This window comes from Salmo salar, chromosome ssa15 (genome assembly GCF_905237065.1).
Source record: "Salmo salar chromosome ssa15, Ssal_v3.1, whole genome shotgun sequence".
In the NCBI taxonomy this organism is placed as follows: Eukaryota; Metazoa; Chordata; class Actinopteri; order Salmoniformes; family Salmonidae; genus Salmo; species Salmo salar.
The window spans coordinates 86,513,636-86,538,846 of NC_059456.1; the positions used below are offsets into that span (position 1 = coordinate 86,513,636).

General features: G+C 42.4%; 1 protein-coding gene across 1 annotated transcript; it reads left to right on the forward strand.

Moving 5' to 3' along the window:
* The first annotated feature begins 313 nt into the window (after positions 1-313).
* LOC106572384 (sodium-coupled neutral amino acid transporter 3) lies at positions 314-25,044 on the forward strand. The gene is made up of 16 exons (XM_014146472.2): positions 314-489; positions 3,222-3,339; positions 3,515-3,599; positions 3,776-3,891; positions 7,683-7,756; positions 9,024-9,116; positions 9,300-9,381; positions 9,566-9,648; positions 9,796-9,854; positions 10,272-10,445; positions 21,902-21,981; positions 22,132-22,232; positions 22,433-22,557; positions 22,987-23,131; positions 23,344-23,447; positions 23,591-25,044. Exons 2-16 carry the CDS (start codon positions 3,251-3,253, stop codon positions 23,693-23,695), a joined length of 1,515 nt encoding a protein of 504 aa, XP_014001947.1. The 5' UTR covers positions 314-489; positions 3,222-3,250; the 3' UTR covers positions 23,696-25,044.
* The last annotated feature ends 167 nt before the right edge of the window (positions 25,045-25,211 follow it).

A 25,211-nucleotide genomic window follows, 5' to 3' on the forward strand; every position in this document is an offset into this window, starting at 1 on the left:
CCACGCTTTCTTTCAGAACACCTCAAATGGCACTGCTTACTACTCATTTTGATAGTATTACTTAGCTCCCCATCATTATACTGTACTGTTTGCTTCCATGTTTCATAGTTATGGACCATAAATATGGAAAATATAAGGTTGTTGTTTTGCTCTTGTCACATCCATAAAGTTAAACATGATCTCTTGAATGTAGACCTGTAGCTACCACTAGATTATATTTTCAATCAGGCTGAAAGTCAACACTACCTGTGAAAGAACAGACAGGTTTAACATAGGGTTAAAGAAGGGAGGGGTGTCATCAGACTCCCTCTCCCTTGCTACCTCTCAAGCATGTCCTAAGCTCTCTCTCTGTCTCCCTTCCTCAGCCCTAGGAGCTTTATAGAGGGGAAAAAAAGTCCCCAGTGGATGTTAAGAACACAGAAATTGGTGGATTTTAAAGGGATATCCATTTTAGGGTAAAGGAAACAGAAGTTCCTCTCCACTATCTGAGTAAGTAGCTGTGTGAGTTGTAGTAGTATTGTGAGCTATTAAAACAAGGGAAGGGCAACTGTCAATAGAGAGGCGGTCTTGCATCAGAAAAAGGACATGTGTTAGGAGTCTGAAGCACAGCACTGCTACTGTGGTGGACTGGACTGGGAGGCTCATGGCACACTGATGGTTTTTTCTACTAATGTCTTAATGGCTTAGTAAACTGGTAGTATCAGACACTGTTTTATAAACTTTTCACATAGACCATGTGCTGTAATGTTATAATTTGGTGATACTGGCGTAGCTGTTCAGAGGAATAGGTTATAAGTATGTTTGGAGGTGTTTTTTTGTAAAGAATCTTTGGGTGGCAGGTAGCCTAGTGGTTAAGGACGTTGGGCCAGTAACCGAAAGTTTGCTGGTTCGAATTCCCGAGTCAACTAGGTAAAAACTCTGTCGATGTGTCCTTGAGTAAGGCACTTAACCTTAATTGTTCCTATAAGTCGCTCTGAACAAGAGTATCTGCTAAATGACTGAAAAGAAATGTTTCATATGTGGTTGTTTTATAAACCCTGGGTGATCAACCCCTTCATTAAAGGATGGAATCATGGTCTCTTTCCTGCTGATTACAACTACACTAAAACAGAACTGGTAGCTAACTAGTAGCCAACCAGTTCTGTCTAGTTTGTCTCATTTTCAAAAGGATAAAAAGCATATATGACCCATAATAACCTGTTGATGTTGTTGATTTTTCAAATGACAGTCTTGTATAGTTAGTTCATCATTAACAAAAACCATAACAAACTCAAATGACAGTCTTGTATAGTTAGTTCATCATTAACAAAAACCATAACAAACTCAAATGACAGTCTTGTATAGTTAGTTCATCATTAACAACAACCATAACACACTCAAATGACAGTCTTGTATAGTTAGTTCATCATTAACAACAACCATAACACACTCAAATGACAGTATTGTATAGTTAGTTCATCATTAACAACAACCATAACAAACTCAAATGACAACTGTGATTCGCCCCAAATTTTGGTAATACAATAAAACATTTACCAAAGCCGAAGAGAAAACTCTTATGTAAGTACATCGCAGACAGACAATTGGTTATAAATTCACCAATCCTGGGCCATGTTTGTTGTGTTTTGGTTGATCATTGTGGTTCCGAGGAAGTGAAACATTTGGTTAGGAAGCTGTTCTGATCTGGACCACCATTTGGGGGATGGTTTTCCTTGAAGCTAGGCACCTGGGGCTAACACTAACTAACTCTTAATTAGTGGTCTTTTCACAGCAGCCCATTATTGCCTTCCTGATAGATTACTACTGTTGGACTACAGCCAGTAACATGCTCTGTTTCTAGTGAAGAGGGCTTTTTCAGTGATTAGGGAAGTTTCAGTCAGGTTCATGCATTCACATTGTATGACACAATGTCCATAGAGGCAGTCAGTCCCCAAAGGTTAGGGGTCAGAGGCCATCAGAGTTGAGAGAGTTTAGGGCTCCGACCCATGACACAGTGGCAGTGAGAGTAGGGAGTGTGAACTGTGAACACAGGAACTACTCTCCATGCTTGCGTTGTGTTGCCCAGAGCAGATTAGCATAACATTAAGTCCTTTGACAACATTTGTTATTTAAAGCTTTTCCCGGCACATACGTTTTAAATAGCTTTACGTTTCTCCCCATGCTTCAACAGTATTTCCCTTTATCTTATCAATAGGTTTTACATATTGTGGACGCCCTTTGGTTCGTCAAACAAATGTTAGGATAGTTGGGTCTGGTTCCTCAGTCTAAGAGTGATCCTCAAAACAACCTATACTACAAGTACAGTTATCTTATGTTAAATGTCACACAGAGAGCACAGTGCTGTATGATTGAGGGGGAAAGAAGATCATCCAGATTATGCTAAAAATCAATCATGTTTAGCATTGTGTTCACTGTCCAGCATTTCTTTCCGAACCCAGAGGCCTTTCCTTTCCATGGTCATATGTAAACTACTGACTCCATCCATGGTCAGGAGATTGAATAGTTGATTCAAACAGCTGCCACGGTTTAGGCTTAGTCCAATGTCATGACTTTATACATTTGATTAGCTTTATCCTGATGTCAGTTGTTATATTCATCTCATTACACACGTACCATGTTTTCCACATTAGATCGCTGCTTTCCACAACAGACTTTCTGTCTGGACAACCCACAACTTCTCGTTTATTCTAAGAGCCAAATATAGACCATCAGACAGTTATCCTTCATGTGTTTGTTTAACAAAGTATCAAGGTTATTATAGTAAACTAAAATTGAAACTAAAACAAAAACGAATCATAAAAAACTATTTAGAAAACCAAAATAAAATAATTGACAAACCCGTTTGAAAAACAAAAATTATACTGAAAATACTATCTTTGACTATAAAACGAATTAAAATAAAATAAAAACCATCATGAATTATGTTCAATTTTAAAGCTTCTGAATCTGTCACATCACACTGAGATTGACTTTAATTTAAAGGTAGACTCAATGACGTTGCCACGAGCAGCACCGCAGATATTGGTCGGGTTCCACTGCTTAGATGTTGCATGCATCAACCAATGATTGTGTATGTCAACGACTATACAGTTGGGCACCAGATTGCTATAACATGTTGGTCGTGTTCCTCTGCTCACTTTAGAAACCCCTTCAATTATTACAAAATAACAATCTGAGGCAGAATTTCCATAGATTGCATTTGAGACTTGGCTCTTTCTTAGTCCATAGGATCTTCATTCCCAGCACAGCCATGGATGTAGGGAGAAGTATGGAGCTCCAAAAGATGAACGGGCAACATAGCAGAGACCTTGGCCCAGATAAGCTCAATTTAGAAGAAGGGTAAGTCTCTGGCTACACCAGATACCCTAACACTGAACACAAGTGCATCAACAGGCTATACCTGTCTGCATATAATTACTCACAGCAATGCCATTGTGATTTTGTTATATACGTGTGTAGTGCCACAGTGGTACCACAGCTTTCATGTTTTTAAATGTGTTTCTTTTCGCTCAAGGTTTGATGGGCTGGAGTTTATGGCAGAGAGGGATGAGTTCCTGCCAGGGATGAGGCCAGGAATAAAGGCACCTCAGTTCACTGATGTGAGTGCTCAGCCTTAGTTTAAAGGTCATTAGTGTGAGCATCAGAGATCTGTTGTATGAGAGTAATTATATTGTGGTATAAAAACAACTTTATGTAAAATGTTACAACTAAAGTTAGATATTGTATTGTTTTGCAGATTGTGTGTGTGATTCTTTCCTTTCATTTCCCACCCCAGTTTGAGGGTAAGACTTCATTTGGAATGTCCATCTTCAATCTCAGCAATGCCATCATGGGCAGTGGAATTCTGGGATTAGCGTACGCCATGTCCAATACCGGTATCATCCTCTTCCTGTGAGTAACCATACCAACACAACACAAGTCACACTAGTCCTCCTTTTTTGTCAAGATCACTGTGGTTCCCTAAGGCTTGATGTCACAACTCTACTATGACCTCAGATCAGAACGCTGTCGCTGTGTGTGTCTGGGTCCAGGCTATATACCCAATAGGGTTAAAGAATGACACTGGTTGTGTTTATAGTATCACCATGCTGTGATGACACTATAATGATGAGACTATCCAGGCCACACTAGACTGAGTGCTTAGCCGGCAGATCCATAAAGGGAAACATTTTGATTGTTTTACAAGAAAAGAGTAGGGCTATTGTGGGTTTGACTTTCTGTCTGTGTACATTATTGAGAAGTCTGTTGAGTGTTTAACCTGGTCAATTACAACTATAAAGGCTCAACTCTACTAGTCACAGCCCAGCTGGCACATTTGGTTCCTTGGAACTTACGTTTTTGGTTTCCCATTAGTTCTGGGAAAGAAGAGATGTGTTTCCTGACTGTTTTTTAAACATTCTGAGAATGGAAGTGGACATTTTGCCTGTTCTGGGAATGTACATTTTTAGGTTGCAGGGAGGTTCTGAGAATGTTTTACTATGGCTCCCTGACAGGTTTCCTGTGAGGTTTAATTTATGGAATGAGAACAGAAATGAAGGTCATTTGAAGGTAATTAGACTGCTAGCTTTGTTCAGGTTAACTGTTTTGAACTCCAAGCACAGATATGACACATGGAAATTCATTTGCTTAAGCATTAATTATGCAAACACATTTTGTTTTTATTGTGGCACAGCGTCAGTGAGATTAGAACCTATGATCTTCTGTTCCCTATCCTTGGAATTAGTTCACTGTGCCACAAGGATGTCACGTCCTGACCAGCAGAGGGCGTAATTGTGTTAGTCTTGGTCAGGATGTGGCAGGGGGTTTGTGTTTGTTAAATGTTGTGTGGGTGATTGGACTCCCAATTGAAGGCAGGTGTGTTGAGTTGCCTTTGATTGGGAGTCCTATATAGGAGTGTGTGTTTTTCTTTGGGGTTGTGGGCAGTTGTTTTTGCACTGCGTTTGATAGCCTGCAAAACTGTTGCTGTCGGCTTTATTGGTTTTTCCTGTGGATGCCTTACTCTTTTGAATTAAAACATGAGTATCCACATACCTGCTGCGCCTTGGTCCATTTTTGAAGACAGTTGTTACAAAGGATAAAGCTAGCATGGCATGTTCTTTTAACTCATACAAAGTTGTTCATTTTAATCTACTCAAACAGACCCCATTTAAAATAAAAAAAATAACTCATTAAGGTCAGGTGTGGCCAACATACCCGAACACACTTAACAGGAAAGAGGGGTCGGCAAGTTTACTGTCTTAATTTGAGCCAGTTTACTACAGCAGGAAAATTACACTGCAGCAAAAGTAAATGTGAATTATTCTGTGGATTATATTAATGGGCATTGTTGTAGGGGTTGATACATTTTTGTAAGGGAAAATGAAGTCTGAAATTTTAAAGTGGAAATTACAAACTTCAGAACTGGACACACTGGCCAATCAGAACATGTTCCATGGCTAAATAAGTGGTTGCTTCAAGTTGTCTATTTACGTTATTTTATGTACTGCGTTGTCATCAACTCCAATTAGAATGTTAGTCCGTTATAGCCAAGTTTGTTAAATTGCCTACAGAAAAAAATAACAAAATGTATGTAGGCCTATCCAATCTTTGATAAATATGTTGAACATGTTTGCAGTCAACATTGTAAGAAACCTAACCGCATGGCTTCAATATGGAAATATATTGTTAACACCCCCGAGAGTTGATGTCCGCTTAATTTAAAAATAAATAAAAAATGTTTCAGTTTAAGCTAGAGATATTAGTTTGTTTTTCATGGGCTGCGTCTCTACCGCATCCACCAATGTCGCACTTCCGCATCTGCTGTGAAAGGTGACAGAGTTAGAGCAGTATCGGTCAGACCATGAAACACAAAATCACCTTTAGCGTCTGAACGGTTTGGCCCACAAACTATTTGGCCTACAAAACTCTATGAAAAGATGAGGCTCTCCCGAACACGATGGTGTTCTCCGTTTTGCTCTATAGCCCCCACAAGCATCTTGGGACTCGTCTGAAGTCGGTACAGCCGATCTGCCAACTTCTGTCTGAAGCGTCCGAACGTTTTGGGCTACACATTAATATGACCATTCTGTGGAAGGTGAGACTCTCACGAACACGTACATTTCATGATTTGTTATAGGAAGCCCACAGGCCTTACAAGACTCGTCTGAAGGTCCCCCGGTACCAGTTAATTTTTTTAAATGGAAGTACAGTATATATGGAGACTGTTTAATGGCAAAAATAAGGGGATAAATACATGTGAAAAAAATAAAAAACTATGTTTCCTGATCTTTCTTATACCTCTCAGATATAGGACACACACTTCAGAACAAACTTCCTTTATCATTTTTGGGGTGACAATCTGTTGTTCTCCCTGTGGGCGGATCATACTAATTAAGGCAATGCAGACAATGGAGGATTTTATGCCAAAAAACTGGACAAAGGTCCAATATAAAGAGAATGTCCACTCACTGTTTTACTGCTCCCAAATATAATGTTCTATAGACATAATGGAACCATCTTACAGATCGCATTCACACTTCTGCAGAAATTCGAGCTGGATGATCACCATAAAAGCCGGACTGTGAATCATTCTAATAAGTTAAATAAGTCAAATCAAATGAAAACAAGATATCATTTTTTTTTTACAACAACGATAGTTCTAAATAGCTTGGGGTCAGAAGAATGTTATCATAAAATCGACAGGATATAAAAGAAAACTGATTGCTGTTGAAACAGCCTTCGTTATAGCCTATACACCTAGGGTAAGGATAGTCTAAGGAGGGGTTGTTTTTTTATCATGTGAAACAGCAAACAAACAAGCAATCTCATCTCTCATTTCATTATGTGCATATATACATGTAGCCTACATGGAGTGGTTTTTATGCACATCCAAGACAGGAGCTGGCTCAAATACTGTAGGCCTATACAATACAATAAAAAGGGGATGTCCGCTCACTTTTTTGATGCTCCCAAACTTGATCTTTTAATAAAGGTTTGGTGATTAAGATTTATTTCAAAGCAGTCTCACGAACCAAACCTTTATTGCCACACCTCAGAGCAAGCGAGCTGATGTTAGACAGGTAAATTGCTGAAATTGCAAACTAATGTGCGTTTGGCACTTGCGCCATCTGAAAATAGAGCCCTACAAGTTTTACATTTCCTGCATTGCAGGGTGATCATATTAAGATCTTACATCCTGTACACACAATGGGGGATCGAAGGATATGGTTTGGCCTGATCTGTGTTATGTGTGTTCTCAGTCGCTTCCTGTATCTGAGTATGAGGGATGGCCTATCAGCTCGCTCAGTCTGTGTAGTGCTCATACACACGCTGCTCTCCTAAATCAGATTTGTGGTTATAAATAGCTTGTAGTGATCAGATCAAAGGCAGGTCTGCCTGGATCAGTCATGTGTGTCCATTGGGAATTGGGAGGGGTGGACTAGCAGGCGGGTGAGCTGCGTCACAAATGATTCACACTTGTGATGGTCATTCATAGCTAGTAGTACAACAGCGAGAGAAATTGGGTCAACAGCGTTACTAGTCATTAGCCGTTGCGGCGTGATGTCTGGTACCGCGAGACTACTAAGCCATTGATGAGGCTGTGCCAATTGTAACTGATATGTTGATTAAGAGAATGTATGTTAATTGCAGAGCTTTATAATGATAAGAAATCAATGTTGTAATTTATGTTTTCGTGGTTTCAGTATCCTGTTGCTATTCATCGCCATTTTGTCAGCCTATTCCATCCACCTCCTCCTGAGAAGTGCAGGAGTTGTAGGTAAGATGCTGATATTTTACCAAGATATCTATCTTTAAAATTAAACAAAGAACATTTGTCGAATAGCCTACAATTATTTGAGAAACAGACGCCTCACAAGTCCTCAACTGGCAGCTTCATTAAATAGTACCCGCAAAACACCAGTCTCAACGTCAACAGTGAAGAGGCGACTCCGGGATGCTGGCCTTCTGTCCAGTGTCTGTGTTATTTTTCCCATCTTAATCTTTTCTTTTTATTGGCCAGTCTGAGATATGGCTTTTTCTTTGCAACTCTGCCTAGAAGGCCAGCATCCCGGAGTTGCCTCTTCACTGTTGACGTTGAGACTGGTGTTTTGCGGGTAGACACTCTAATGTACTTGTCCTCTTGCTCAGTTGTGCACCGGGGCCTCCCACTTCTCTTTCTACTCTGGTTAGAGCCAGTTTGTGCTGTTCTGTGAAGGGAGAAGTACACAGCGTTGTACGAGATCTTTAGTTTCTGACAATTTCTCGCATGGAATACCCTTCATTTCTCAGATGAAGGATAGACTGATGAGTTTCAGAAGAAAGTTCTTTGATTCTGGCCATTTTGAACCTGTAATCGAACCCACAAATGCTGAAGCTCCTTATACTCAACTAGTCTAAAGAAGGCCAGTTTTATTGCTTCTTTAAACAGGACAACAGTTTTCAGCTGTGCTAACATAATTGCAAAAGGGTTTTCTAATGATCAATTAGCCTTTTAAAATGACAAACTTGGATTAGCTAACACAACGTGCCATTGGAACACAGGAGTGATGGTTGCTGCAAATCAATTTATAAAAATGTTGACGTGTTTTTCTGGATTTTTTTGTTATTATTCTGTCTCTCACTGTTCAAATAAACCTACCATTACAATTATAGACTGATCATTTCTTTGTCAGTGGGCAAACGTACAGAATCAGCAGGGGATCAAATACTTTTTTCCCTCACTGTATTTCTGATCAATTTTATGTTATTTTAATGGACAAAAATGTGCTTTTCTTTAAAAAACAATGACATTTCTAATTGTCCCCAAACTTTTGAACAGTAGTGTATAGAAAGTTTAATATTGTGATGCAAACTCATTTCAACTCTATATCTGACATGGTACAGGTGTCAGCTTTTTGTTTTTGTTACGCCCAGCAGCATGTGTGTGAGTTGTATCATTTTGTTTCAAAGTAGATTTGTTTAAGACTACCAAGAAACACTCTGTGTGACCCTGGTTTTAGCCCACTACACTTCAAAGGTTAACATGCATGTGTGTGTTCTCTCAGGCATCCGTGCCTATGAGCAGCTAGGGCACCGTGCCTTTGGACAACCAGGCAAAGTTTTGGCTGGCTCCATCATCACCATGCACAACATTGGAGGTAAAGTACAGTATGTCACCAGCAGGTCATGACTGGCTTATGTTATTGTATGTAAGCCTCATGTCTGTACTTACTTAAGTGCAAGTACAAGTGCCACTGAAATTGCTCCTGTCATAGAAGGTCTAATGACTTAAATGACATAATATACAATTGTAAACAAGTTTTGTTTTGCGTTTCCCATAGCGATGTCCAGTTACCTCTTCATTGTGAAGTCTGAGCTCCCGTTGGTCATGCAGGCCTTTCTGGGCCTGACGGAAAATACTGGGTAGGTGTCTCTGGAAGGCAGTTGTTGCTGTTATTTCATAATGCAGGCTATAAAACAGGAGCATTTAAAATGTGATTTGATAGATTGTTCTGAAAGTTGGCTATAGTGTATAATTTGTGTGTTCTTGCTGTCTGTCTGTCTGTCTGTCTGTCTGCTGTCTGTCTGTCTGCTGTCTGTCTGTCAGAGAGTGGTATTTGGATGGGAGGTACCTGATCATCATTGTAAGCGTCATCATCATCTTTCCACTCTCACTCATGAGACACCTTGGTAAGTTTCCATGTCTTAGACCATCACTCATTTCACTTTATAGTCTATATTCATACTTTATTTTTTTGTATTATGCTCGTAGTGATGATGAAACATGCAATATGTCTCTATTTCAACACAACATGATCTTCTGTTATCACCTCACAGGTTACCTAGGTTACACCAGTGGCTTTTCTCTCTCCTGTATGGTTTTCTTCCTCATCTCGGTGAGTCCTCTTCATCAACCAACTAACCCATCTCCCATCCAACTAAACAGTACATAGCCTTGCCCCATATCTGTTTCTGCTTTCTTGCCAACTCCCATGGTTGTAATGGTCAACAACCCTACAAGTTGGCTATACAGCACAAACAGATCTGGGACCAGGCTAATCAAATCAAATTGTATTCGTCACATGCTTCGTAGTGTAGACTAACAGTGAAATGCTTACTTACGGGTCCTTTTCCAACAATGCAGAGTTAAAGATGACTTGGGGGTAGAAACTGGCTTGGGGGTAGAAACTATTCAGGGTAATTTTGGTTCCAGACATACCGCATGCTGTGCAGTAGCAGAGAGAACAGTCTGTGGCTTGGGTGGCTGGAGTCTTCAGTGTTTGACTAAACAGTCAGTTGGTCCCTCCCACTAGGTGATCTATAAGAAGTTCAACATCCCGTGTCCACTGGAGGAAATAACCAGTCACAGTAACCACTCAGCGTACGCCCTGAAGGAGAGTCATGGTAACCACTCATTCGTCACCCCGGCCTACGTCAATTCTGATGTGGACTTCTGTGAACCACAGCTATTCACCATCAACACGCAGGTCAGAGAGGAAGAGACATGTAATAGAGGCAGACATTGTATTTAACATTAAATAGCGCAATTTCTGATTGTCAGTTTTCTAGATTTGTGTCTCAGACAATCTAGATGTGTTAAGATTATGGATTATGTCTCTAGACAGTGATTTGTTATGGCAATATACAGTACCAGACAAAAGTTTGGACACCTACTCATTCAAGGATTTTTCTTTATTGTTTACTATTTTCTACTTTGTAGAATAATAGTGAAGACATCAAATCTATGAAATAACACATCAGTCTGTGTAGTGCTCATTTCCTCCTTAATGCGATGGAGCAATGTATGTTGTTATAGCGTTTGCTATCATTAAATATGAAGACTGTTATATTATCAAATCAATTCTCTATGTGTAATTATTCCGTGATTAAACTAATCACGGAATAGTAATTAACTAGGAAGTAGGGGCACCACGGAAAATGTTTATAGAGTTGCAATTTCCCGACTATAACTCTTCAGATATTTTATTATCTTATCGATTACAGTCTTCCATTAATGTATTATTACCTCATCAGTCTCATTCCTGAACATTGCAAACCCTTGGATATCTGCACGAACCCTACAATCATAAATCATGAATCAGCGATATACAAATTGGCTTCATTATTTATTTACTAATTAACTAATCAATCACAGAATTACATAAGCACACACACAATAGTTATACATTGTTTACTGACATGATACACTGAAAAGTCCCTAGTGGGCTAAGCCGATATGACGGCTTGGTAGACAAAGGAAAGGGGTGGGGCCAGCTCAAGAGCGGGAAACTCAGAGGGGACCCCCGTACATACACTACACTCATGGAAATGCTTATACTTTGAACATGAACAACCGCTCATTCTAAAAAGAAATTGCAATTTACATATTTACGAGTGTATGCCTTTGTTGTCCCTCTCTGCAATCACCGGTCCATCTGCTGGATAGATTGCCGACAGAAAATCTCTGGTTTGTCCACCAGAGATCAAAGTCTTTCTGAGTTGTAGCTTGTTATAATGGATATGTCAGAGTACCATTCGGTCATTCGACTGGTTGCGTTTACCATACTAAAGTACTTAAACAGCTGTAGCCTGAATAATTGTTCTTTAGTTTGTAGATTTCTTAGCCATTTCAATGTGGGAATGATCTCCACGTTCTCTGGTCTTGTCACGCCCTGGCCATAGAGAGGTTTTTTATTCTCTATTTTGGGTAGGCCAGGGTGTGACTAGGGTGGGCATTCTATGTTCCTTTTTCTATGTTCTTTATTTTCTATGTTTTGGCCGGGTATGGTTTTCAATCAGGGACAGCTGTCTATCGTTGTCTCTGATTGGGAACCATACTTAGGTAGCCCTTTACCCTCCTTGTGTTGTGGGAAGTTGACTTTGTTTATGGCACATTGCCTTTAGCTTCACGGTTTGTTGGGTAGTGTTTATTGTTTTGTTCGGCGTCTTTTCAAATAAAAATAATATGTACGCTCACCACGCTGCACCTTGGTCCTCTCCTTTCAACCGTCGTGACAGAACTTCCCACCACCAACGGACCAAGCAGCGTGGTAAAAAGGACTCCTGGACATGGGAGGATATCCTGGACGGCAAGGGATCCTACACATGGGAGGAGATCCTGGCTGGAAGGGATCGCCTCCCATGGGAACAGGTGGAGGCAGCCAGGAGAGCGGAGGCAGCCGGAGAGGGGAGCCAACGTTATGCGGGAACACGGCTGGCAAGGAAGCCCGAGAGGCAGCCCCGCAAAAACATTTTTGGGGGGCACACGGGGAGATTGGCGGAGTCAGGTGATAGACCTGAGCCAACTCCCCGTGCTTACCGGAAGCAGCGTGGTACTGGTCAGGCACCGTGTTATGCGGTGAAACGCACGGTGTCTCCAGTACGCGCTCATAGCCCGGAGCGCTATGTGCCAGCCCCCCGCAAGTGCCATGCGAGAGTGGGCATCCAGCCAGGGCGGATTGTGCCAGCCAGTGCGACGTTTCGGCCCAGGGTATCCTGCGTCGGCTCTGCGTACTGTGTCTCCAGGGCGCTGGGAGGGCTCAGTTCATCCTATCCCTACGCTCCGCCCGTGCCAGGCGAAAGTGGGCATTGAGCCTGGAAGAGTGGTGTCAAGCCTACGCACCAGATCTCCAGTGCTCCCCCACAGCCCGGTCTATCCTGTGCCTCCTCCACGGACCAGGCCTCCTGTAGGTCTCCCCAGCCTGGTGAGTCCTGTTCCTGCTCCTCGCACTAGCCCTGTGGTGCGTGTTACTAGTCTGGCGACTCCAAAGCCAGTCCCACGCATCAGACCTCCAGTGCGCCTGCCCAGTCCAGTACGCCCTGTTCCTGCTCCTCGCACTAGCCCTGTGGTGCGTGTTACTAGTCTGGCGCCTCCAAAGCCAGCCCCACGCATCAGGCCTCCAGTGCGCATTCCCCGTCCAGAGCTTCAGGCGACAGTCCCCCGTCCGGAGCTTCCGGCGACAGTCCCCCGTCCGGAGCTTCCGGCGACAGTCCCCCGTCCGGAGCTTCCGGCGACAGTTTACAGTCCGGAGCCGACAGAGACGGCCTACAGTCCGGAGCCGACAGAGACGCCCTCTAGTCCGGAGCCGCCAGAGTCGCTCTCCAGTCCGGAGCTGCCCTCCAGTCTGGAGATGTCCGGAGCTGCCAGAGTCGCCCTCCAGTCCGGAGCTGCCAGAGTCGCCCTCCAGTCCGGAGCTGCCAGAGTCGCCCTCCAGTCCGGAGCTGCCAGAGTCGCCCTCCAGTCCGGAGCTGCCAGAGTCACCCTCCAGTCCGGAGCTGCCAGAGTGGGTGCCCAGTCCTGGGTCGGCGGTGAGGGTCTCCGCTCCAGAGGCGCCACCTAAGTGGGCCGTGCCAGAGGTGGAGTGGGGTCTGCGTCCCTCACCGGAGCCGCCACCACGGAGAAAAGCCCACCCAGACCCTCCCCTATAGGTTCAGGTTTTGCGGCTGGAGTCCGCACCTTGGGGGGGGAGTACTGTCACGCCCTGGCCATAGAGAGGTTTTTTATTCTCTATTTTGGGTAGGCCAGGGTGTGACTAGGGTGGGCATTCTATGTTCCTTTTTCTATGTTCTTTATTTTCTATGTTTTGGCCGGGTATGGTTCTCAATCAGGGACAGCTGTCTATCGTTGTCTCTGATTGGGAACCATACTTAGGTAGCCCTTTTCCCTCCTTGTGTTGTGGGAAGTTGACTTTGTTTATGGCACATAGCCTTTAGCTTCACGGTTTGTTGGGTAGTGTTTATTGTTTTGTTCGGCGTCTTTTCAAATAAAAATAATATGTACGCTCACCACGCTGCACCTTGGTCCTCTCCTTTTAACCGTCGTGACAGGTCTTGTCCTTTGGTAGAGTTGCCAACCATTTCAACATGTAGCGACAGCTTCCATGTTTTCTGGTTTAATATAAATTTTGCCGGAAGTGGGTTTTATACTTAGTAGAAAAAGGGGGCGTTCCATGACGCCGTAAAATGTCTGTGCTCACGGGGGCGTGGCCACTGACTGATCCTAAGTTACTATGAAAAACAATTCTTATTTAGAAGACTAAGATCACATTGTTATCTTTCCAAAAGTATTCCTATACTCAATCATTTATTTTATACAACATTCAGATGCAAACCCCATAATTGATAAGTGTATACAAACAAAGAAACAGTAATGTGTGTCTCCTGTCCTTCATGAGGTCACCAAATTAAACAAACTTGATATGACTGTTCCTTCAGTGTCCATGGACCACTCCAACTGCTTGGAATACAGAAATACTGTTCAATTATTTTAATTTTTGATGTCCAAGTGTCTCTGTGTTTCACAATCTCGATACTACAGAGCCCAGAAGCAGAGTATTTTACGACCACCATAAAACAGCCCCCGCTACCTCTGTGGGAGAGAGATGGCACTGTAGACCGGATCCACGGTAACCTGATCCTTCAGATCTTCACAGGAGAGTTATGATAGTCCCCCTCTGGTGGGTTCAAGTTGAAAGGATCCTGCAAGTTGTAAACCACCATAAGAATTAACCTCGGATGTCCTTGTTTGTGGATCAGCATAGCAGTTCCCCCCTGGTGGTTTACCCTGGTAGGCTTTCGGACAGCTGCAAACCACCACAATATTGGCAAAGGAATGTCCTGGTTGGGGATCGCTGTTGCAGTCCCCCTTTGGTGGTTGACCCAGGTAGGCTTTCTGTGAATTATAAAGCACCACAAGAATGGCCAGGGAATGTCCTGATTGGTGATCGCCATTGCGGTCCCCCTCTGGTGATCGACCAGGGTAGAATTTCTGAAAATGGAGCAGGCCGCCACTATCAGGAATCAAGGTAAGACCCAGATGCAGACACGTCAAATTGACAATGGTTTAATATTCCAACAGGGGCAGGCAATAGACAGGTCAAGGCAGGCAGGGGTCAGTAAACCAGAGGTGGGGCAACGGTACTGGCGGCAGGCAGGCTCAGGGTCAGGGTAGGCATAGGTCAACAATCCAGAGGTGGGGCAAAGGTACAGGACAGCAGGCAGGCTCAGGGGCAGGCAGAGTGGTCAGGCAGGCAGGGTCAGGACAGGCAAGGGTAAAAACCAGAAGTGCGAGAAAAAGAGAGACTGGGAAAAGCAGGAGCTGAGAACAAAAATGCTGGTTGACTTAACAAACAAGACGAACTGGCAACGGACAAACAAAGAACACAGGTATAAATACACAGGGGATAATGGGGAAGATCGGCGACACCTGGAGGGGGGTGGAGACAATCACACGGACAGGTGAAACAGATCAGGGTGTGACAGCCACAAGGATGAGCAGTGGATGTCCAGATTGTGATCGCCGTTATGGACCCGTTGTCTGGTCGTCCAGGCTGGTGATTCTAGGCAGTAACTTGGGCAGATGTTAACAACGCACAGACACTCATGAAATACATAATTACATTTCTGCCCAAATGAGCAGCGTTTTGGCACTAAGTGATGGTTGTATGGGGAACTTATTTATGGCTCTATTACTTCCTAAGTGTCAAAGCAAATGAAACGAAAAGGAATCAAAGCACGAACAAAAAGATATACAAAATATAGTTGTCACACCATAGTCATCTAATTGGACTGTATTCTATATACGTCCAAGGTCTTGGCAAAATGACCCTATCATGGCATTGTCTAATGTCATATCTAGGGCATTCCTAATTTGCGGTGTGTTGCTAGAGCACTATCCTAAGTTGATAACTATATGTTAAGTCTACAGCTGTAAGACACCAGCTTCGGGCAGTCTACAGGCATGACCTATGGACCTCTTTTGGAGAAACTGGTGAGTACTGTAGCTGTAGAGTCAAAGGCCTCAGAGTAAATTTTCAACTTTACTAAGGCTGGTATTTTGTTCGGACCCTTAAGTGATCCAAGCATAAATCCACATTAAATGTTCAGTTGTACATGTGCATTTGTGCTTACACAAGCGCACATACCAAGTGAAAGAAACCAAGTATCCAGGTAGGCTGCAACCTGTTCAGAATGAGTCTGATGTCATCAGATAATTTCCAGGTCAATGCCTGGATGTCAGTAAGAATTGATGTCAACCTCAAGACGTGTTAAGGGAACCTGTAGTAATTTTACTACACGTCAATGTGTCTTACACCATTGCAGTGGTGGTAGGTATGATGGAGTCTATTTCATAGCTAACCTCACGACGGAATTACTCTCTAAGTACTGAACCAGTCGTACGCGGTGTGATCATGGTTCATTACTTCTAATAACTTTCCTCCTGAATGGAGGGTTCTATTTATTAGTGGCATGTGTGTTAACCATCAGAATAGTGTTCTGGAGATTCCCATAAACGTATTGCAATCTGAGTGACTACTAACTCCTCTATCACTGTTATCAATAGAAATTTGACTTGTGAGGTCTATAATCCTCTTACTGATTGTTGCTGGACTGACTGTGCTGACATTGGTACTGCTACTCAAGGGGACCAGTTAACCATAGCAATTTATTCTGAAATGTTATCCTACCGGAACACATGATTAGAGCATTTTACTAGTTACATTGTAGTTGAAACTACACATGGCAAGGCAGATTATTTTTGCCATTTATTTTGGAGGGGGGGGAACGTCCACTGGACTTTTTTTATGACCAGTGTGGTACACCTCAGTAATATCTGTTCTAAGGTTATCCCCGTCTAGTGGCCTGTCCGCTCCTCTCTGTTCTCATGGGAAGTTTACAACTAGATTTATTTTCTGCTCTGGCGGCCTCGTTGCACATAGTCTTCAAAATGCTCAGTGGCTGTCGAGGCCTGTCGGTCACCACAGCGTCCGCGTGTGGCAACCTCTTCCAGTACCTGTGAACTGAGATGAGGATATCTGTCTGTGATATCGCAAGGTGTTTCACCAGTGGGAGTCATCGGGTTAGTTGCGGGACTGACGCCATTAGTGTTATTGTTAAGGGTGACAGTCCCCCACAAAGTGGAAGATGTATCATCGGAAGCAGAGTACATTGCACGTCAATGTTTTAGTTGCTGAGACGACCGCAGTGCTTGCGTAAGTGTTTGAAAGGCAAGAGAAGTTCATCTCAACTACAGTATTGCACGACTTCAATGAGGAGGGAAGTTGCTCATTCACAAATACTGCTGGCTTGAAATCATGAAAAGAATGGTCAATCAGGTTTACTGATTGAATGTGTCAAGACATCGTAATATCTCCTTGAATTGGATTCTACACCAAGAGGTTTTCAAAATGTATTTTTCGATAGATACCCCTCGTTGGGGGAAGACAGTGTGGTCAGTGGGGAAGGCAATGTGACCTGTGACCATTCATGGTTGGTTTTCCAATCCATCAGTGAGAGTAACCGATCGATCAAGTCTGCTCTGAGTAGCAGGGGTTCAGATTCGAGGCTGGTAACATACACAGGGTGAACAAGCGATACGTCCTGGAAGTGTAGTTTCAGCATGATTATCAATGTGAGAAGTGAGGTAGTCTAAGTGAAACCTCGAAGTATAGTGTCTCATCGTTCCACTTTTAATCAATGTTTAGTTGGCTTCAAAGACCTTTTCTGATTATTGAACAATGTTTGAGAGATGAGCGATATTGTCGCGCCTGACTCAATTAGCACATGACAAGTTAAGCAGCCCTCCAGGACTGTTTCCAGGTATGGCCGTTTAGAGTTGCGTTTAGTGGTCGTTCCCCACAAAGTGGAGTGGTCGTTTGCAACAACGTGATGTGTCATTTCTGTTCAAGGTGAAAGCAGATCGGATTTTGAGTGGGCTTGGCTTTAGCGAAGCGTTTTACCTTTTTCTTCGCAACCTTTGTATCAGAGTCCATAGACAAAGCCCGGGGGCTTGTTTCTTGATCAAGCGGGCCCTGGATAGGGTCTTGAGTGAGAGCGGGAGAAATTCGATTTTTAATGTCCTTGCTAAGGGTGTTAATTCCTGCGGACCTGGTGTCCGGCAATTCCCCGTCTAGTCCTTGTGACTTACTTATCTTTTACCCTTTTCTCAAATGTTTCTCGCTTTAGCTCTTCACGTAGTGGAACTTCTAGAGAACATTGGTCTCCGTTTTGATCGTCCTTTAACCCTTTATTACCCTTGTGCTCTGACGCTGTGTGGGTTGGGTGCAGGAACATAGCGAACAGGTCGATTGTAGCGGTAGTCGTTTCGATGGTGACGTACTTTACAGTTATTTCGACACAGTGATTATTGGAGTCGTGGTTTTGTTGCAGAAACCACTGTTCTGCGTCATCTCTTGGTGTTCATTCCAAGCTTGTTTGACAGTGTTAGCCAGTGAGCTATCGTGTTTGCACGTCGTAGAACCACTGAATTCTCATTTCAAAGCTGTGGCAAGTTAGCGTAGTTGTTTAGCACGTGTTGCTGTTGTAAACTAATGAACCTAGTCACGTGTCTATTCGATGTTCGCTTCAACAGGTAAAGCCTGTCAGAACCCGCAGTGTTCAGATAGCCATCCAATGTGTCCTCTCTGTCAGCTAGGAACGTTTCAGTGTCGTTTGGCTGAACTGGAATGGGGTCAAAGGTGGGGAAATTTTTGACGAGTTTGTCAAGGCGTTCCGCGCCCAGTGGGTGGAGAGGGTTGCTTCATCCTGTGGGGAAATTGCGGCCGAAAGGCCAAGAGGAGAAGCCAAGCTTTGGCTTTGTTGGCGAAGAGGCGCCATATTACTCAGTGCCGAATGGCCAAGAGGAGAAGACTGAGGGACACATGAGGGAGGCAAAGTCTGAGACCTTTTATTGTCTTCACTCCTTTGAGTACCGGGATTCGGGGGCTTGGTTGGGTAGTCATGCTGTAGCGTGTGACAGTTCTGGAATTCCACCAGATTGTACCTAAGGGTGGTATTCTGCTGCATTGCAGAGTCCGCCTGAGCGCTCAGAGTACTGATTTTGGACACGTGAGTGTCGCACTTGCTCCTTTCAGTCTCATATTTATCTGTCATGGTTTGCAGATAGAGGTCTTGAGTACGAAGCGAGAGATTCAGTGATGAGATTTTCTCTGCTTGTCAATATTTCCATCTTCATTATCTGAGTTCTCTCATCATTCATTAGGTCAGCGACTTCAATGAGTTCTGCTGACGAGTTTCAGAATAAAGGTTTTTGTTTCTGTCCATTTTGAGCCTGTAATCAAACCCACAAATGCTGATGCTCCAGATACTCAACTAGTCTAAAGAAGGCCCGTTTTATTGCTTCTTTGACTATGACTATGTCAGAGAAACAAGACGGAGGAAACCTCCTTGTATTGTTCAAATGGCAACACACACGTCAACAAGTCCTGTCTACAACTCCCATGTTGTATAACATAATGTGGGTGCATAATGCAATCTGCTTTTCAATTTTATATAGGCTGAATCAAAATAAATGCCTCATTCTATCTTAGATTCCTTGCACGGGGGCTCCAAATGTTGTAGTGTTTGCTGTCATTAAATGTGAAGACCTTTTATATTATCAAAATCAATTCTCTGTGTAATTATTCCGTGATTAAACAAATCACGGAATAGTAATTAACTAGGAAGGCACCACGGGAAAATGTTGTTTATTGAGTTGCAATTTCCCGAATATAACTCTTCAGATATTTTATTATCTTATCATTTACAGTCGTCTATTAATGTATTATTTCCTCATCAGTCTCATTCCTGAACGTCGCAAACCCATGGATATCTGCACAAACCCTACCATCATAAATCATGAATCAGCTAAAAACAGCTATATACAGTTGAAGTCGGAAGTTTACATACACTTAGGTTGGAGTCATTAAAACTCATTTTTCAACCACTCCACAAATTTCTTAACTATAGTTTTGGCAAGTCGGTTAGGACATCTACTTTGTGCATGACTGTCACGCCCTGACCTGAGAGAGACGTTTTATTTCTTTATTTTGTTAGGTCAGGGTGTGGGGTGGGCAGTCTATGTGTTATATTTCTATGTAGTCTTTTTCTTTATTGGCCTAGTATGGTTTCCAATCAGAGGCAGCTGTCTATCGTTGTCTCTGATTGGGAATCATACTTAGGCAGCCCTTTTTCCCTCCTTCAGTGTGGGATCTTGTTTTTGTACAGCTCAGTTAGCCTGCAGAACGTAACGTTCGTTTTCCGTTGTTTATTGTTTTGTTTTAGTGTTCTGAGTTAAATAAAGAAATATCATGAGCACTTACCACGCTGCGCTTTGGTCTACTCCTTTCGATGACGAGTGTCACAATGACACAAGACATTTTTCCAACAATTGTTTACAGACAGATTATTTCACTTATAATTCACTGTATCACAATTCCAGTGGGTCAGAAGTTTACATACACTAAGTTGTCAGTGCCTTTAAACAGCTTGGAAAATTCCAGAAAATCATGTCATGGCTTTAGAAGCTTCTGATAGGCTAATTGTCATCATTTGAGTCAATTGAAGGTGTACCTGTGGATGTAGTTCAAGGCTTACCTTCAAACTCAGTGCCTCTTTGCTTGACATCATGGGAAAATCAAAAGAAATCAGCCAAGACCTCAGAAAAAAAATGGTAGACCTCCACAAGTCTGGTTCATCCTTGGGAGCAATTTCCAAACGCCTGAAGGTACCACATTCCTCTGTACAAACAATAGTACGCAAGTATAAACACCATGGGACCACGCAGCTGTCATACCACTCAGGGAAGGAGACGTGTTCTGTCTCCTAGAGATGAACGTACTTTGGTGCGAAAAGTGCAAATCAATCCCAGAACAACAGCAAAGGACCTTGTGAAGATGCTGCAGGAAACGGGTACAAAAGTATCTATATCCACAGAAAAACGAGTCCTGTGTCGACATAACCTGAAAGGCTGCTCAGCAAGGAAGAAGCCACTGCTCCAAAACCGCCATAAAAAAAGCTAGACTACGGTTTGCAACTGCACATGGGACAAAGATTGTACTTTTTGGAGAAATGTCCTCTGGTCTGATGAAGCAAAAATAGAACTGTTTGGCCATAATGACCATCGTTATGTTGGGAGGAAAAAGGGGGGAGGCTTTCAAGCCGAAGAACACCATCCCAACCGTGAAGCATGGGGGTGGCAGCATCATGTTGTGGGGGTGCTTTGCTGCAGAAGGGACTGGTGCACTTCACAAAATAGATGGCATTGTGAGGAAGGAAAATTCTGTGGATATATTGAAGCAACATCTCAAGACATCAGTCAGGAAGTTAAAGCTTGGTCGCAAATGGGTCTTCCAAATGGACAATGACCCCAAGCATACTTCCAAAGTTGTGGCAAAATGGCTTAAGGATAACAAAGTCAAGGTATTGGAGTGGCCATCACAAATTCCTGATCTCAATCCTATAGAAGGTTTGTGGGCAGAACTGAAAAAGCGTGTGCGAGCAAGGAGGCCTACAAACCTGACTCAGTTACACCTTCTCTGTCAGGAGGAATCAGCAAAAATTCACCCAACTTATTGTAGGAAGCTTGTGGAAGGCTACCTGAAACGTTTGACCCAAGTTAAACAATTTAAAGGCAATGCTACCAATACTAATTGAGTGTATGTAAACTTCTGACCCACTGGGAATGTGATGAAAGAAATAAAAGCGGAAATGATCTCTTCTATTATTCTGACATTTCACATTCTGAAAATAAAGTGATGATCCTAACTGACCTAAGCAGGGAACCTTTAGGATAAAATGTCAGGTATTGTGAAAAAGTTTAAATGTATTTGGCTAAGTTGTATGTAAACTTCCGACTTCAACTGTATATACAGCTTTCAACTGTATATACAGCTCTTCACAGGAGAGTTATGACTGTACTTTGAAGAATTGATTTGTTTAACACTTTTGTTGGTCACTACATGATTCCATATGTGTTATTTAATAGGTTTGATGTCTTCACTATCATTCTAAAATGTAGAAAATAGTACAAATAAAGAAAAGCCCTTGAATGAGTGGGTGTGTCCTGACTTTGACTGGTAGTGTATGTGTTTACTACACTCAAATAAGCGTGTAGTTATGTTTATAAATTTGAACCATTTTTAATTTATGATTTGATTTCCTTCAGACAGCATATACCATCCCTATCCTGGCTTTTGCTTTTGTCTGCCACCCTGAGGTGCTTCCCATCTACACAGAGCTACAAGAGTAAGTTATGATCTGACACAACTGAGATTAGAGATGCAACACATATCCCTATGATTCACACACATACTACAGTAGACTCTACTGTCATATTCAGGTACTAACTACTGCCAAATTCAGGTACTAATCTATGTCTGTCCACTGTGACCTTAGTGCCACCAAGAAACGCATGCAGACAGTTGCCAACATCTCCATTCTGGCCATGTTCGTCATGTACGGGCTAACCGCTATCTTCGGTTACCTTACCTTCTTTGGTAAGATACTGCTCCTGAAGCAATGAGAATAATGAAGTACTAATTATGTTCAGACTGTTTACTCATGTTGTTACTATGTTGTTACTGTATTGAGAAGTCTGGAATTGGAGAACTGGTGTATGAACGTATGGTTATGACCGTTTTAAGGCATACATGTGTCTTGAAGTATAACCACCATTCTCTGTTTCTGTGTGTTTTAGGTGGAGTAGAGTCTGAGCTCCTTCATACATACATTAAAGTGGACCCCTTGGACACACTGATCCTGTGTGTGCGTATGGCTGTGCTGGTGGCTGTTACTCTTACTGTCCCTGTGGTTCTCTTTCCGGTGAGACTCAAATTACAAGCAGGTAGAGGTGGGCAACAGCTACCAGAACAGTGTGTGCTGGCTTGTGTTTATGTATTCTTATATTGGCTTGAAGGGTCCAGTAATGTTACAATAATGCATCCTTACTCTGAAGTCACTGCAGTGTGAGTATGAGGATAATGAAGCTCTTGACCTGCAATACCCTTCTGCTACAGTCGCTAATTGGCTGACAGGTTTCAGGAACGTATCTGACATGCTTCTCCTGAGACATGGTTTGTGTCCCAAATGGCACCCTATTCCCTATATAGTGCACTAATTTTGACCAGGGCCCACAAGACTCTGGTTAAAAGTAGTGCAATACGTAGGGGAATAGGGTGTCTATTAGGACGTAGTCACGGTGTATGACACAGGTCTGGTGACATCTCTCTGTCCCTCCACCTCCCTCTCTAGATTCGCAGGGCCCTGCTGCAGCTGCTGTTCCCTGAGAAGCCCTTCCACTGGGCTCGCCACATCACCATCGCTGTGTGTCTCCTTATCATCGTCAACCTACTGGTCATCTTCGTGCCCACCATCCGAGACATCTTCGGTATCATCGGTAAGTGTGCAGAGACAGAGACCTGTAAAATGATTCTGGTTTCAATGCAAACCTAGTTTAGATTCACAGACTATTGTTATCCAAAGTAGAAACTATGACCTCTAATACTTTTATTCCTATAGAAAATGTTCACATTCAACTTCCCTCCACCTCTTCACCCCTCCCTTCCCCCCTCCCTCCATCCCTCCATCTATTCCCCCTTCCCAACCCAGGGGCGACCTCTGCACCCAGCCTGATCTTCATCCTCCCGGGAATCTTCTACATCAGGATTGTTCCTGAAGAAACGGAACCTCTAAAATCCAAACCAAAGATTATGGTAAAACCTCAATCCGTTGTCTCATCTTCTTTAGCGATGTAGCAGTAAATAGTCTGTAGTAATTACAGTCATGCTTACTATATGAATTAATGTCAGAAAATGCGCTGTCATCCATCTCTTTGCCTCTCCCTCTCTCCCTGCAGGCTTCCTGTTTTGCTGTCTTAGGCTTCATCTTCATGGTGATGAGTACGTCATTCATCATTATTGATTGGGTGTCCGGAGAGTCTCGGAGTGGAGGCGGACACTAGCAACAGACAACAATAAACAAGAATACCAAAATGCCAACCAAAGCTTTCCCAAACATCAAATTCTCCCTGACCATAGCCAAATGACAGGGTCTCGGCTGGACATGGAAAATAATATATACTGAACAAAAATATAAACGCAACATGGAAAGTGTTGGTCCTATGTTTCATGAGCTGAAATAAAATATTCCAGAAATGTTCCATATATTTTTATTCAGTGTATAATTAAACTTCCGCCACAAGATGGCATTATGTTCCATGTAGTGAAGAAACACAGAACCAGCACCACAACAACACAAAGCAACAGTTCTGAGGTGACAAACATTGTGGTTTACTTTCAGGATGTTGTTTTGAGGCACTAGTAAAGTTGTCACTGGGACAACAGGTTTAAGTGAAATGTGTAATATTTTGACACGAGAAACAATGAGAAACCAATGTAATTGTCTTCTAAGGTAATGATAGTATTTATGTTATAAGTGTACCAATAAATGGCTTCATCATTGCCAAAGTCATAATTACCTTCCTCATCTACCTCCCTTGAATCTTCGGTGAGATATTTGCACACGTAAGGAAATCAAATGCATCTAATATTCTGGCATTCTTCAGATTTTCTCTTCCTGGTAAAGTTCGACTTTTCAAACAAGATTACAGAATGTTATGTAATTTGCTCTATTCTTGTCATTCATTCAGCAATGACTGTGTGTTATTTTTAGTGCAATCAAATCCAGTGTTTTTACCCTATGCTCATATACATAGTGATAGGTGTATTGATTCCAGAGCCTCCAGATCTAATCATTCTTGTTAGTTGTTCCATGATACCAAACTCATGTTAGGATAACACAGTCAGAGATGTTCCTATGAGTGCACTTATCAGCAGTGATAATGCCAGAAACCCTCCCAATTATTCATGACTGATTAATTTAAAAGCTTTTATTTAAACTCTATTTATATTATGTCCAGTATCTTGAATTGGATATTTAAAACTTTTCTATTGTTTATATCTATCATGTTGTAAATACAAAAAAATTTACTCCTAGTCATGAATATGAATGGAAAGGGCTGTTTGTGTGAGCATACACGCTAATGTCCACTCAACACAAACAAATACTGACCTCAGCTTCGCTAGTCAGTCAGACTCAAGAGCAGAAGTAGTACAATGTCTCCTGCTATCTTTAGACTTGGCTTTTCTGAGTAAGTCTGTGAGAGCTCAGACAAACTGAGTCCTGTATAAGACGTGGGAAGCTGAACTATGGACCAACATTTTTAAGAGAGAATGGAGTCTGTGTTTTTTTATTTGGTCTTAATAAAATGTATTTGTTATTTGTCCAATAAAAGTTTAAATGTTAAATGTTTTGAATCTGATTAGTTCTCTTTTCTAACAAATGTCCCACTGAATATTCTGACTAGCGTAAATTCAGTACCTGAGAAGAGTTTGCCATTTTTAGCAATGAAACAATGACTAAAACTTAAGACTCCATAGTCAGACCATGAAATATAAATAACACTACTCAACCATGAT